The 16171-nt window shown below is 41.3% G+C and overlaps 1 protein-coding gene across 9 annotated transcripts in view; it reads left to right on the top strand.

Moving 5' to 3' along the window:
• LARP4B (La ribonucleoprotein domain family, member 4B) overlaps positions 1–16171 on the top strand; it is a 90749-nt gene that overhangs the window by 47750 nt on the left and 26828 nt on the right. For 5 of the 9 annotated variants that reach the window (XM_014528507.1, XM_014528506.1, XM_014528509.1 and 2 more), the window contains 8 exons: positions 1447–1525; positions 2924–3060; positions 5372–5475; positions 7252–7362; positions 8605–8658; positions 8742–8951; positions 11478–11593; positions 12101–12352. In XM_014528507.1, coding sequence (XP_014383993.1) covers positions 1447–1525; positions 2924–3060; positions 5372–5475; positions 7252–7362; positions 8605–8658; positions 8742–8951; positions 11478–11593; positions 12101–12352 — 1063 coding nt within the window. The remainder of the gene's footprint in view (positions 1–1446; positions 1526–2923; positions 3061–5371; positions 5476–7251; positions 7363–8604; positions 8659–8741; positions 8952–11477; positions 11594–12100; positions 12353–16171) is intronic. The other 4 variants (XM_014528510.1, XM_005880448.2, XM_005880447.2 and 1 more) reach the window with 2 other exon arrangements.

Below are 16171 nucleotides of genomic sequence, written 5' to 3'. Positions count from 1 at the left end.
TCTCTCTCTCTTTCTCTCCCTCTCCCTCTCTCCCCCCCCCCCTTCCTCCCCGAAATCAATAAAATATATACATTAAAAAAAAAAAAAAGAATCACTGATTAGGTGCCTCCTGCACGTCCCCTACTGGGGATCAAGCCCGCAACCCAGGCATTTGCCCTTTACTGGCATTGAACCTGGGACCCTTCAGTCTGCAGGCTGACGCTTTATCCACTGATCCATACCAGCTAGAGCTGAATTATTTTGTATGATGCTCTTCTATTCCTGGTGGAATTTGTTTGATTTTTTTTTCATGATCATACCAGAGTTACGGGTTTGGGAGATAAAAAGACCACAGAGATTAAGTGCCATTTTTATCCCATCATGTTCAGAATACTTAGTATCAGCATGATTTATCACTGTGATATTGACCATGACCACCTGCCTGAGGTAGGCTTATTAGTTTTCTCAATCTTAAAGTTTTCTCTTAAGGATCTGTTTATTTAGTGTTTTCAGTAGCATCCCTGTGACTCCACAATTTCTCACTTGTGACTTCGACTATCTCAAACTTTAAAGGTGCATTTATAAGGCTCTCGTGTAGGAATCGTGTGGTCTTTACAGCCTGTATGTTTATTATCCTCATCCTTGATTTTTTTGGCCTATATTTATCTTTTCCTTATTTTGATTCTTTCCTTTATATTTTATTATTGCTTTATTATCTGTGTGCTTGTAGGCTGTCTGACAATTTTTTTTAGAATTGAGACAAAGCATAAACTTGTACATGTCATCATAATAAGAGGCTAATATGCAAATAGTCGTTATGCCATAACGCCATGATGCATTAACACATTAAGCGCCCTGTCAGTCACCCGTGACTGACACTATACTTTCCGTCCGGAAGACAAAACAGGCTGGGTGCTTATCGTGTTAAGGACTGATCAGCAGGGACCTGAGGCTGCACCCCCTGCTCCAGCGCCGGGGGACCTGAGGCTGCGTCCCCCCTGAGGTTGGCGCCGGGACGTGAGGTTGCGCTCAGCGGAGCTTGATGTGGGTGGGCCCAGCCAGGTCTTGGTGTCGCCCAGTGGGGGTGGGGCTGGCCAGACATTTCTATTATAGAGAAAGGGCAAATAGCAGTATTAAAATATTTCCTCTAATTAATTCCCTTTTAATGTGCACGAATTTCATGCACCGGGCCACTAGTTATGTGATAAAAACCATCTGCTAAACTTTGGTAATAAATCTGATACTCAGATTATTTTTTGAAACTGTGTTTTTCTTTGGGGTGAGGGTTTGTGTTTTTTTTCTTTTTTGCTTCTGCTTTCCTTTTTTAATGGGTAGAACAGCATTTTTCTTATATTCTTTATACACTAGATGACTTAATATGTATATTGAAAACATTAGAATTGCTGTACTGTATCATCTGCTTGGTAAATTTTAAGCCATTTTTCCTGACTTGATTATTTTGTATAGGAGGAAATGAGTCTCAATCAGAAAGCCAGGAAGACCCCCGAGAAGTACTTAAAAAAACATTGGAATTCTGCTTATCCAGGTAAGGACGGTAGTAGTGTTTCTAGTACCTAATACTTGTGATATTGTGTACTGGCTATTATATACAGACTAGAGGCCCGGTGCACAAAATTCATGCACGGGTAGGGTCCCTAGAGGCTGCCGGCCAGGGCCCTCTTTCATTCTGTGCCACCCCCTGGTGGTCAGCACATGTCATAGCAAGCGATCGAACTCCCAGTCGGTCGAACTCCCGAGGGGACACTTTGCATACTAGGCTTTTATATATATAGATGTGACGCTTTACATAGAAGGAGTGTATATCTGTTACTATCTATGTCTGTATATGCCTATTAACAGGAAATCTGGAATAGTGAGTAAGTAACAACCTCCAACATGTTGAAGAACTCTAGGCCAGAGCCCTCCACAGTTATCCACAAATTCATCTTGAATCGTTATCTGGATTGCTTTTTGAAATTTTGATTCCTGGGCCCCCTCCATACCCAGACTCTGAGTTATGGGGCCTTAGGTTGTCTGTCTTACAAAGATATTTTTCAGCACACTAAAGTTTGAGAACACATTTCCTGTACTAGTTTTTAAAATATGCCAAACGTTGCAATAGGAGATTGTTTTACTCATGCAGCATTCATATTTTTAGGTGTGTCCTCCCCCCGCCCCCCAAATATTTTTTCTATTGAAAAGTAGAGGCACTCTTTAATAATAAAATTTCTTCTGTTTCTGACAGAAAAAGAAAAGTAGAGTAGAACATTTAAAGTTCAAATGGAAGAACGGGACAAATAAGAAGATGTAATTGAGTTAAATGTAATCTTTTGAGTGAGAAGATAACTGTTTGGCACGTGTAAAATTTTATCAGTATTAGTGATTTTTCAGTTTTTTCTCTGGGCCTGCCTTAATACTTGAGAATGTTCATCATAGGCCAAAAACCAGGAAGTAGCTCATATTCACCCAGACTGATTATCTGTGACTTAGCTTGTGATCCTGTAAGTCATGTTATGATCAGGTTTTTTCTTTTTAATCCTGAGTGCTGGGAAGTGTTTCAGACTGAACAGCAAGCACTTTGGTCACCAACCTTTCCTGGTCTTTTCTTATTTTTCTTATTTCCTTGTTCTTTCAATTGTATTTCCTTTAAAAAATTGTGTTTGTGTTTTTAATAAGCTACTTAAATACTCTTTAGAACAGATAGCTATAAAATATAGTTTGTAAAGATTTACTCGCTCATTAGTTTTGGTTCTATAAAATGCAGTATACTTTTACTTTTACTCTCTTTGCTCCCCAAATATCTTTGAAAAAAATTGACCTACGGCAAATAACAGGTGGGGTTGGGTCTAAACTAACTCTGAAGTGACGTCACGCCACACTCATATCCTTGCAAGGCTTCCTCTTAAAGAAGTGTTAATTAAGAGAGATTGTCTTCTTTCTGCAGGGAGAATCTTGCTAGTGACATGTACCTTATATCGCAGATGGATAGTGATCAGTATGTGCCAATCACCACAGTGGCTAATCTGGACCACATCAAGAAGCTCAGCACTGACCTGGACTTGATTGTCGAAGTGCTGAGATGTAAGTGAATGACAGTCTAGGATGCATTGTACCTGGTGTTGACATTTTTTTTTTACCAGTGTGACTGCTAGATCCATAGCCATTCAATGCTAAGGTCCTTCATGGCAATTGGAGTCTTCCCTGAAATATGGACGTTTCTGACCAGTCCCCATTGTGGTGAAGTGCTCACAGCACTGGGTGTTGATGGGCTTCATAATTGATCATAGATCTAGGGAGTGGAAAAGGCCCGTGGAGATGAAAAGAAGCTGTGACATGAAGGAAAAGTAAAATAAATAGTGCTATTTTAGTGTAAAGTAAAATACATTTTAATTAGCATTCTAGTCACTAAAGTAGTTCCTTTCAAATTTCACCTTCCTACTGAAGTTTGGTGGAATTGTGTTTTTCCTTATAGGATTTTGTGAATGAGGTTTTTTAGACATTTGGCGGTAACATCAAAGGAAGGTGTAAATGGGTACATCAGAGGCCCACAGTGATTCAGGAAATGTGAATAAAAATAGTTACCTGCCATGTGCGTCTGAAGGGTCGTGGGTTTGATTCCTGGTCAAGATCACACCTCTGTTAGAGGTTCCATGGCACCAGCCCGTGCGGGAGGCAACCAATCGATGTGTGTGTCTTGTGTTGATGTTTCTTTCTCTCTCTTTTTTCCTCACCCCCCTCTCTCCACCCCGCTCCCTCCCTTCCATCCTCTCTAGAAATCAATGAAAAAAATAATCTCGGGTGAGGATAAAATAAAAAAGTATAGTTTGCTGGTGCCCTGGTTTGTTTTGCAGATTGAGTTTTCTGCAACCTAACCATTGTATTTATTTTTTTGAAACCACTTTATTGAGGTATAATTGACATATAGTGAACTGTGCATATTTAAAATGTGCAGTTGAATCAGTTTGGACATACATATGCATCAGTGAAATCTTCACCGTGATCAAGATTACAAACATGTCCACCACTGCCCAAAGTTTCCTGGTGCCCTTTGTAATATTTCTATCTATCCCCTCCTACCCAGAATGGCTTCAGTGGGAATTAGTTTTATATTAAGTGTATGATATGTCTGATTTTTTTAAATGGGATTATTTTTAATTATAAAAATTCAGTTTATAATATTGTTTACAAGTACTGGGTGAATAATTTCTATAATCTCCCTCCTCAGGACTGCTCTACTGAGTAGCTCTGATGGGCGTCCACAAAGAACACAGTACGATGTGCTCCCCCACCCCACCCAAATATTTCTAAATGATGATGGGTCATCACTGTGCCCGAATTAAAGCCCCATTTCTCTGAGTTACTGCCATGACTATCCATCTGACTCTTACGCAAAAGTGTTTACATATTCTCCCTGGTTTAGTTGTACTGTGGACAGCCAGTGAAGATTTTTTTTTTCTTGTGTCCATTTAGTAGTAGACAAAGAAGAACATTTTATCTTACAAACATAGTTGGATTTTCTATTCACAAATGAAGGTTTTCTTCTATTTTCTGTTCCTAGGCAAATGTCATAAGGTCATTAAATTATTGAAACAAATAATGAAGAAACTGGCAAAAACATAATTCATGAAGTTTGAATTCTGAAAACTAGTGTTGTGTTTTCCAGTATTGCTTTTGTTTTGGAATGTTCACTTAGAACAGGAACCTATTTTACATATTAGTTGAGATTGGTTCCACCTGACCCACTTGTAAAGGCCAGCAGCTTTCTTTTTTTCTTTTTTAAAACATATTTTTGTATTGATTTCAGAGAGGAAGGGAGAGGGAAAGAGAGAGAAATATCAATGATGAGAGAGAATCATTGATTGGCTGCCTGCTGCACGCCCCACACTGGATCGAGCTCGCAACCCAGGCATGTGCCCTGACCGGGAATCGCAACATGATGTCATGGTTCATAGGTCAGTGCTCAACCACTGAGCCAAGCCAGCCAGGCATCAGCAACTTTCTTAATCTTTACTTCTTATGAATTCAAAATGAAAAGTCATAATAAGACAGAAAATTATTTTATTTGGGGGGACTTGTAGAAAGGAAAAGCCATTAACCCTGAATTGTAATTGTTAGTTATTCGAGCTGTTTAGAACCTTTGTTTCATAGTGTTAACATTGATTATAGCTCTTATAGGACTTTTAAATCATGTTCTATAGTTCTGAGAAATGTAATATGCAAGAGTAGTTTAAAACCTTTCACTAATTTACAGTGTATACAGGTTTTTTTTCAATGTGTTTAGTTCCATAGTGTAACATCTTATTGGGAGTATCTATATTATATCATAATGGAATGTAAATGACTGGTGTGTTTTAATATTTTGTTTTACCATGCATTTTTCTTCTCTTTATAGCTTTACCTTTAGTCCAAGTGGATGAGAAGGGAGAAAAAGTAAGGCCAAATCAAAATCGTTGCATAGTAATATTACGTGAAATTTCTGAATCCACCCCTATAGAAGTAAGTAATTTCTCCTCACAAGGCTACTTTGAAGTTTTTTTGTGTGGTTTTTTGTTTACTTCTGTGTTTTTTGAGGAGTGTATTTTAAAGAATGCATATGTACAGTAACACTTTTCCCAGGATTTGCACACTGATGATTTCAATATGATTCATATGTGCGAGTGGTTCTCAAAGTGTTTAGTCTCAGGACTTCACTACAAACTTTACATTTTAAAAAATAATTAATGGTGATTTCAGTATTGAGAAATTAAAAGAAAAGGTTTAAATATTTATTTACTTTAAAGTAATAGTAATAAACCCACAAGATAAAGAACTTCACTTTTCAAAACAAATATTTTCATGACAAGGATACACTGCAAAGAGTGCAGTGAGCAAGATTAGCTTGTGCTTCATTCCAGCTGTTGGGCCCACATCAGTGCAGATGTTGTCTTAGTAAAAAGGCAAAGGCATCTTTTAAAAAAGTAATAAATGTTTTTAATCCTCACCTGAGGGTATTTTCCCATTGATTTTTAGAGAGAGTGGAAGAAGGGGGTGGGGTGGGGAGAGAGGGAAAAACAACAATATGAAAGAGACACATCAATTGGTTGCCTCCCACATGCACCCCGATTAGGACCAGGGATCAAGCCTGCAACCAGCATACATGCCCTTGCCTGGAATCTAACCTGGGACCCTTCAGCCCTCAGGCAATGCTCTATCCACTGAGCCAAACTGGCTAGGGTATAAAGGCATCTTTTTTATGTAAATGGAGTAGAAATCATAATTTGAGAAGTTCTAACTTAGGTAATAATTTTAGAAAACCACAGCATTTGATTGAGTTGTGAAAAGTAATGTTAGAGAATTGCTATAATATCTGTGACATATCCGAATGTTTAATCTGAGTTGCATGTGTGTAGTAAAACATACTGATGGTCGTGCATTGAGAGAATGAAGAAAAAGTCTTCCTATAGAGCATTAAGAATATTTTTTATTTGATTGGAGTTTTCTCATTATAGGTTACATCATTTTTTTTTTTTCCATACCTGGTAAACTTTGAATGGATGCCAGGCATTTTGGACTGTAATGTTTTATAGTCCTTCCTCTTGAATATTCTTGAGCTTTGTTTTGAGATTCAGTTGTCTGACTTGGAAGCAGTTTCGTCCTTAGGGGCAATGGTTAGGTGGGAGCAAAGCTGCCTTTCTTCTAGAGCTGATTTCTCTTTGCTGACTGAGGCAGCACCCTCTGCATGCCCTGAAGAGGGCCCTGGAGGGGCTGGACTGAGCTAGGCTGTGCTCAGCTCAGCTCACCCTCCTAGCACTGCGGCCTGTTAACTCCAGGTGTGAGCTAGGTTCTCCCAAGCTCACCTGTGTTGCATGGCCTGAGGTCCATTGTCTGAAAACTGTTATTCCATGTATTTTGTCTTTTATTTTTGTTTCATGTGGGAGGCTAAATCTGGCTTATCTTGGCCAGAAGCAAAAGTCCAGCTAATTTTCAAATTTCTTAAATCCCCAGCCTACTGGTAAAATTAAATTATATTTTCACATTAATTTAGCTTAATGGTATCTTGGGAGTAGAGAAAGCTGTCAATAAGTTGTGGACTTATGTTCCTATAGCAGTGAGACCTCAATTCTGGAAGCCACACTGAACCTCCTGAGCCATTTTGAAGGAGCAATTCACTGGATATCAGTGTGTTAGACTCTGTCTAAGGATCTGTCTTGAGAGCATTGCATCATTTGTATTTCATGTGGACAAAAGGTGGCATGGTTGAAAATTAATTTCTAACCTTTCTATTTCCCACAGGAAGTAGAAGCACTATTTAAAGGAGATAATTTACCAAAATTTATAAACTGTGAGTTTGCCTATAATGATAATTGGTTTATTACATTTGAAACAGAAGCTGATGCCCAACAGGTAAGCTTCTCTCCCTCAAGAAGTACAAAGTTTACCAATACTTAACAATTAGGTACATAGTGGGACTAAATTTGGGCAGTGATACTGCTATCACATTTCAGGGTTAAGTTTGAATATAAAGTGCAGAGGAAATCAAGTTGTAGCAACTTAAATAGGTGTGTGTTTGTAGATAGTTTTGTAGAAATATGAAAAGCAAGTGACAGTATAGTCTCAGGATATGTAAGACAAGCAGCCTAGAACATTAGTTCTGTTCTTTTATCTGGGCAGAGACAGGTCTTACTAGTTGGCAAGTGTTTTGGGAAATTTGAACCTGACCTTATCTTTCACTTGGCATCACATGTGTTACAAGATACTTGAAAGAGCACCAAGGCTCTGGGAGGAGACACAGGAGTTAGGATGGTCTCCCTGCCCTGAAAGGAAGACTTTTCTCTGGGGAAACAGTAGCATGTATAAAGGAAGCTCTCAGTGTTAAATGGTTTCAATGCAGGGGGTTCAGAGGACAGAAACAAGCATCTGAAAGGTGGACTTATAATTGGATTCTGGGGGGGTTACTAGGAGGAGCAGGTAGCAAGTGGGTCAGAGCCTTCAGTGTTATGGAGTAGGATTTGGAAAAGAATAAAGACTTTTAAAAAAAATATTTTCTTTATTTCAGAGAGGAAGGAAGAGGGAGAGAGAGATAGAAACATCAATGATGAGAGAGAATTATTGATCAGCTGCCTCCTGCACGCTCCCATACTGGGGATCAAGCCTGCAACCTGGGCATGTGCCCTGGCTGGGAATGGAACCATGACCTCCTGGTTCATAGGTCAATGACCCTCAACCACTAAGCCATACCAGCCGGACAAGAATAAGGATTTTTGAATATTGCAATCCTAGTTTTTTCCTTTTCCAAACTGTAATCCCAGTTTCAAATTGTAGTTATTATTAGGAATTTAGCACCCATTCGTTGTTTACCCTGGGTTAGGATTCTAGCCTGTGGTCTCTGGGAGCCTTTCATGTTATCTATTAATACTTACAAAATGTATACAGATGTTGTTTGTGAGAATTTTTGGTAGAGATTCCATAGATCTTATCAGGTTGTTTTTTTAAAAGGAATCTGTGGCCCAAAGAAGGTTAAGAATCACAGTTCTAGGTCTTGTCCATTGCATTTTAACGATATAATTCCTTGTCTGAGGTATTAACTGTCAATTCATCTTATTTGTAAGATTAACACAATGGTATTTTGGATGACTTTATCCTTAGGCTTACAAATATCTGCGAGAAGAAGTCAAAACTTTTCAAGGAAAACCAATTAAGGTAAGCAAGACTACTGGTTATACTTTATTTGTAAATCCATATTTTAAAGTATTCTAATAGACACTTATTATATTTTCACACAGGCACGGATAAAAGCAAAGGCAATAGCTATAAACACATTTTTGCCAAAGAATGGATTTAGGCCCCTGGACATGAGCCTTTATACGCAGCACCGTTACACAGCGTCCTTTTACTTACCTCCCATCTATAGCCCCCAGCAGCAATTCCCTCTCTATAGCCTGATTGCTCCCCAGGCGTGGTCAGCAACACACAGCTATCTCGATCCACCCTTGGTGAGTCCTGTCTTTTCTTGTCCCTTATGTGACAGTTGTGTTGTGGACACTGCACTAGATGCTTTGAAGGATAGTGAACCAGGTAACGTCTACAGCTTGCTATAGAAAAACACCTTCTGGTTCTGTGGTGGGTTTTAAATTTAATTGGGAGATAAATAAGGAGCCATGTGTATTTAAAAACTTTCAAACATTGTACTCAGTCCTTTGCCCAGTTTGCTTGCCCTCCTGTCTAGCATTTCTTTTCCTAAATGTAAGGAAATGTATACCTAGTAAAACAAAGTATGATGCAAGCTCTGGGTTGGGTAGCAGGGGAGCTGTGAGCACGGGGTGGCCTGGGGGGATGGCTTTAAGGAGAACAGTGTTCTCATAGATTTCTAACAGTCAAGGATGCGTAGAAGACAAGCCATCTTATAAGTGTTACTTCTCACATCCGCCCTATAGTCACTTGGTATAATTAATTTTTACATATTTTGAGCGCTGTTAAAGCCTGTGGTTAGAATTCATAGATTTGTAATGGATCCAGTCCTTTTTCTTAAGCTGTTCTGGTGCAGATGTTAGAAAGATTGGGTAGGCTCTGGGCATGAGTTTGATGTAGTGGATGTGTCAGGGCTAATCTACAGCAGGAAAAGAAGTGGCCATTGCCCCCCTGCCTGGGAGGTAGAGTGGGTTGGTTGGAGGGAGGTTTGCATTGGGTTGCCAGCAGGTTTTGTTGGAACCATAGCGATGGAAGAGTAGAGTGTGTGGAAGGTTGTGGTCAGAAGCAAGAATTGAGTTTAAAATTTCAGGGATATGGCTGTGGACCACATCAAGGAAAATTGGGATGATCCATCAGCTATGTGGGAAATGAAGGATGTGAGCCATGCCCAATCATATGGGATATTACCTGAGGCTTGTTACCACTGATTGATGGATGCAAGGAGGGTGGTAACTGAAAAGGGTGAGCCTGAGAGAAGGAGGGTAGACTCAGCTGGATGGTGGGTGCCTGTTACCTACTAGAATGTAAAGATGTGTGTCCATGAAGGAATAGTCTGGAAAAAACAAATGTGTAAAGCAGGTGATTATTGCAAAAATGGAACAGAGGCAGAATTCTGTGAAACTTATAAGTAGGGTTTTATCAGATATAAAGTCATCCTCTAAGTGGAGCATATCAGAAGGGCTGGAAGGGGAAGGAAGCTGCATGAGAATGGCATGTGCAGAGGTTCCTGGGGTGGTTGTGGCGTGGTGAGTGTTTCTGAGCTGAGATGGGGACTGGGTAGATGAGCTTTGTAAGCTCTACGTGTACAGGTTCTTAAATGTGTCTTGAGGTGTGTGGACTCCATCTGTGGTGTGTGGGACATGAGCAAGACAGATGGGGAGAGAGACGAGTCAGGAGAGGTCCTTATGGGCGCTGAGCTCCTAAAGTCTAGAACCACTCAGTGAAAGACAGTGGCTGACAAGTGCTAACGTGCAAAATTGTGTCTGCCTCTGAATGAATCCTAATGTTAAGAAAATGTACTACTTTTTTGAAGTATTTACTATATTCTGTACAAGTGTACTGCTAGCCATATAATTAATATGTCATGGGAGACCTGTAAAAGGAAAGAAAGTCCGTAACCTCTTGTGTTGAATAATTTCTCCAAAAGATGCCACCGCCATGCTTATGCTGTTTAGTTCTTGAGTTAGATTGTGTTTCTACTTTATATAGTAATATGTATCCCCATCCAGAGTGGGGTGCTTTGGGATCCTAGATCAGTTGTCTGGCCATTTGGGATGGCTCCTGGTCTGATATGTGAGGCTCTTTGCTTGCTCTAAAACACACTGCATTTTTGAGCAGAAGTGAAGAGATGATGCTTACTAGTTCTCAGAAAGTTATGTTAAATTACTGTGTTAGCAAGCAATTTATTTTTAAACTCTTGAGCAAAATTGTTTAAATACCAGAGTTCTACATGTAAAAGTTCATACGTGAAAGGATTCCTCTTGATGAGTCTTCCGATGAAAAACAATCGTCAGAATCTAGTTTTGGGGTGATTGACATATTTCTAAATAGTCTGATTCTTTCAAATTGTGGAATTTCTCGTTATTGCATTGGGGATTCTGTCAAAGTTTCAAGTCTGTCTCTCTCCACCAGCGTTTTGAGGAATTCCATTAAAGTCATTGGGGTTAAGGAGAAATTTGCTGACTTCTTATCAGTCTGGAGATAGTGTTGCAGTCATTAGGTTGAGCACTTAGGGTTTCCAGACAAGCATGTGGGGTCTTGGCAGGTGCTTCCCTCTCTTGTCAGTTTCCATGTGTGGGGATCCTCTTCCTGGAGGCTTGCTGGGAGGATCATTTGAAGCAGCCTTGGAAAAGGTCTTAGCCCCAGCCTGACTTTGGCCATTAGCAATAATCTTACACAGTGCTTTTCCTAAAGGAATATATTAAGTATAAAATGGAACATAGACTCCTTGACACATCAAGGAATGACATGTGTTACCATCTTAGGCAGTGTTAACCAACTCGAAGTCTGGTTATGGTTTGTTGACTTATTTTTGTTTTTAATAAATCTAGGTAACTCCATTTCCAAGTACTGGATTTATAAATGGATTTACGTCTCCAACCTTCAAACCCGCAGCAACTCCTCTGGCTTCACTCAGACAATACCCTCCGAGAAGCAGGCAAGTTGCGTGAGTCACTAAAATGCTGTTTTTCTACCATTTGTAATAACAGGTCACTGCCACACTGTGTATTTTAAAAGCAAAGCAAAACAAAATGTATTAAACCTTGGTTGTTCTAACCATGTGCATGACTCCTGTTTAAGAGGCTGTTCCTGATGATTGCTAATGATATACTTGACCACTGTAGTAATGTTCATCCAAGATAAAACTACTTGAAACATATGATTACTCAAAATGATGCTGTAGTGCCTACATACAGGGGGTTCTCTTTAGACAAAGTCTTCTGGGGGCAGCGTGCAACCATGTGAGCCTGCTTTTCATTTGAAAATTGATACTGTAGTTATAGGTTTGCACTGTCAGCACCATCCAACATACCATGCATCAACTATTCTTACCACTTTAATATTTTTTCTAAATAGAGAGCACATTTTACCTTAGACATTCCTGTGTGAGCATGCTCATTTCATCATGCTGTGATCATTCATAATTGAACCTTTATAAACATTTCATTCGCAGGAATCCTAGTAAATCCCATCTGCGCCACGCCATTCCTAGTGCAGAGAGAGGACCTGGGCTGTTAGAAAGTCCATCAATATTTAACTTCACCGCGGATCGGTTAATTAACGGTGTGCGGAGCCCACAAGCAAGGCAGACAGGCCAACCTAGAACCCGCATACAGAACCCTCCAGCTTATGCCAAGAGAGATACAGGAACCGGGCGGGTGGAGCAGAGCAGTCTTGAATCCTCTCCTGGTTTAGGTCGAGGCAGGTGAGTTACTCAGAACTGTTGTTGGATGGGTACTATGTAATGATAAACTGTTAATATTTTTAAATTCCATTAATTGAGATGTTTTTTATAATCATTACTTTCAAATACATCACAGAAAATTAAATTGAAGGCTCTAACCATCAAAGGTTTCATATAGTTACTCAGAGGGGTTACTTTTTAAAAAAAAATATTTTTTTTTATTGATTTCATGGAGGACAGAAGAGATAGAAACATCAATGATGAGAGAATCATTAATTTGCTGCCTCCTGCAGGACTCCCACTGGGGAATTAGTTTGTTCTCTCAGTGGTTTATTCCATACAGGATGTCAGGAAGGAAACTCCCTCTTACAGATAACTAGCTGAACTTGCCTAAGGTGTTTTGGTGTTTTTTTTTAAACCGAAGGCTCCCAAGTTTGATTCTGGTCAAGGCCAAGGCTGTATCCACTGAGCCAAACCAGCTACGGCCAGAGGGGTTACTTTTAGAGCAGAGACCTAACTGGTCACATCTTTGTTGTAATGTAAACTACGGATGGAATGGAACCATGTTAGGTTATAGTCATTATTTGTGGAGATGTTCAAGCAGAGTAGATACCAGACTCCACAATATGTTAGCCTCTAGTCTCCTCCCATTCCTGCCCATTCAAAGGGCCCACATTTTCTGTTCTAGTCTTGCTCCTTTTCCAGACAACAGGATCACACAATAGACAGATAATGAGTTGTGTAGCCAGGCAGACAAGAGTTTAAATTCCATTAGAACTAAGTTTATTTGCCTGTTGGTCATATTTAGGGGTGATTTCCATCCCTGGGTGTTCAGTCAGGTAATGTTGGTCCCACAATGTCTGTGATTATTATCTGGATCGTTACCGCATCCTAACAGTGGGCTGTGTCCACTCTCTTTTCTCCTTTCCTTTGATGCATGCAGCTTGTTGCTGCTTGCTGTCTTACCTTCTGCCACTTGCACTCTATTAGAGGGGTGAGATTAAAAAGATGGAAGTGAGTCCAGGGCGTGTGTTCAGTCACTACTCTCTTGCCCGAGACTGGCAGATTGAAGCTGGCTTTATCCAGTTTGTTCTCTCAGTGGTTTATTTGATACAGGATGTCAGGAAGGAAACCCCCTCTTACAGATAACTAGCTCTACTTGCCTAAGGTGTTTTTTTTTAAACTACTTTGAATACTTTAGATGAACATATTTCTAAGTGTTTCATACAGCATGTACAGTAGTGTCTGACATGCAAAGACTCCAGTGACATTGGTTCCTCTTTCTTCTTGACTCAACAGGTGCTTCCAGTGCAGGTTCAGGGTGTGAGGGACCAGAGGCAGTCCATTGTATTTATGGTGGTTAATCCGTATGGCTAGGCCTTGGAGGGGTTGTAGGATAAGAGTTAGAATGGCTGATGACAGCATGCTGCAGAACTGTCGTGGGACTGCATATATTCAAGAAATTTGATTTAAAGTTAGTTCAGCAGGTATTGGAGGGCTGAAAGGCAAAGAGGGACACTGAGGAAATACAGACGTCAGGAAGCAGCTGCTACCCATAGGGCAGGGGGACATTGGGAGTGTTTGGGCTTATCAGACTGAGAAGCTTGGATAAGGACTTGTAGAGCTGAAGCCAGACCCTAATGAGGGGCCTATCATGCTGCTAGAGGGACAATGCAAAAAAAATGCCACCAGATAGACAGGTTTCCAGCTCCTCTCCTTTTCTGTCTACCTGTAATGCTTACTGTTAAGAAAAGCTCCTGGCAATGGGAAGACAGGGCCTGAGGAACACCTGCCCGGGGTCATACACAGGTTAAAGGGACCTGAAACTGAGACGATCTGGTTGACCAGTGCTATCCAACTGTGGCCACACGGATACTATAATCCTCCCACAGCACTCGACTTCCAAACTACAGCAGTGATGAGTTAATGCCTTTGCCCAACAATTAGAGACTCCCATACAAATCCTCTGTACCCCAAGGACTGCGACTACCACTAGCAAGACATCAGGAGAAAGGAGTTGAGCTGGTGTGCAGCAGTACACATGACACACAAAGAAAAGCCAGTCAGGAAGCCCTGGTTATACTGATAGGTGGCTCCTTCCTCTTCCTCAACATTTCCTTTGTCTCTAGACAAGCCTTCCGGCACTCAGTGCTTCAGCTGGAGGGTGATCCTGTAGTTCCTGAGCCATGGTGGCTGTGTCCCCCATTAGCGCTCTCCTTTTTCTGGTTTTTGTTTTGTTTCCCATTAACTTTATGTGTTGGGCTTAAGGAGCAGTGCAAGGCATCCCAAGAACCACACATGGTTCTCCAACCCCCTTTGTAGCAACAGCCTGCAGAGCAGTCACCCAGTCAGGTGCAGTGGCAGGAGGAATCCCAGCTGAGCAGACGCTGACTGTTAAGTCACTGGTGAGAGCATTCTGCTCTGTTGACCAACACAGCCAAACCACCAGAATTCAAAGTTGTGGGCACAGGAAGTAGAAATTGTGCTGGTAGAATATTGGCTGTGCTCTCTGGTGGCTGGACCTATGTGCTGCCATGGCCTAAGCTTGGTCATATGCAAAGCATATGCTGCTCTCCTGAATTAGGGCCATCCTCTGAGGGTGCTGCTGGCCCCTAGCCTTGCAGCTGAGTGTTCACTCAACCAGCCTGCTCCCCATATTGGGGCATGCACCACTTCTGTTGCTATGGGATGGGCCTCTGGGTCTGACTAGCACTGCATGGGCACTAAGGTGGCATCTCCTTAGGTCCACTGAGTGGTGCTGATGGGGCGATGGCAGGCAGAAATGCTGCCTCCTCCAGGATGGGGCAGGGCTAGCACCACTAAGGTGATGATAAACAGGCTAGCCTTGGCACCGGGATCCCAAGTGTGACTATTGTGCACCTGGGGTGACCAGGAAGAGGCTGGCTGGTCACCACCTTTTTTCTCCCAGCTGTCAGAGGTCTCTGCTAAAGTGGATGATTTCAACACAGATGCCTTCACAGTGTTCCTTCCATAAGACTGCCAAGGTCTTCTGTCACCAGACTTTGAGTCTTGGACTTTGTGGGTCTATCATACAGCCAGATCCTTAGCTCCTCTGCTCAAGAACCAATAAACATCTGTATTTTCATTTCTGTAACCAGACACAGTGGATAACAAATATGTTGCTTGAAGTTCTGCCCTCCGTAGTTGATCCCCCTGTACCCTAGGTTTTGGAGGCACTCCTGAGGCAATCTGACACTGTATGGCCATAAGTAATCCAGGTGTGGAACTCCTCCCCCCTTGTCCCTGTGCTGAACGACTCCCCACAAGGGACTGATGCACAGAACTGGAGCCCTGGTTCTGATGTGCTACTTCTGCTGCTAGTGGGTGCTAGTGCTTGTGCCTATCTCCATGGCTCAGTGCCCCATCATGATGGGTGGCTCAAGTCCATGGTCACTGATGTCTACAGTCAGGCTTTTATTTTAAATACATTTTTATTCATTTCAGAGAGGAAGGGAGAGGGAGAGAGAGAGAGAATCAGTGATCAGCTGCTTCCTGCATGCCCCCTACTGGTGATGAAGCCTGAAATCTGGGCATGTGCTCTGACTGGGAATTGAACTGTGGCCTCCTGGTTTATAGGTCAATGTTCAACCACTGAGCCACACCAGCCAGGCTACAGTCAGGCATTTAGGCTCTACTAGGAGCCAGTTCCATTTTGATGATAAATCCAATACATTTTATCATCATTCTCTAACAATTCACCTGTGTAGTTCAGTGTCAGATTTTTTTTTATTATTATTCTTTTATTATACTTTTTAAAAAAATATTATAATAAGTATTACAAAGGGTATTACATATGTGTCCTTCCCCCCCCCACCCCCC

Source organism: Myotis brandtii, unplaced genomic scaffold (assembly GCF_000412655.1).
Source record: "Myotis brandtii unplaced genomic scaffold, ASM41265v1 scaffold639, whole genome shotgun sequence".
Lineage (NCBI taxonomy): Eukaryota > Metazoa > Chordata > Mammalia > Chiroptera > Vespertilionidae > Myotis > Myotis brandtii.
Note: the sequence above shows the minus strand (reverse complement) of the source record. Positions and strands in the feature narration are given on the sequence as shown.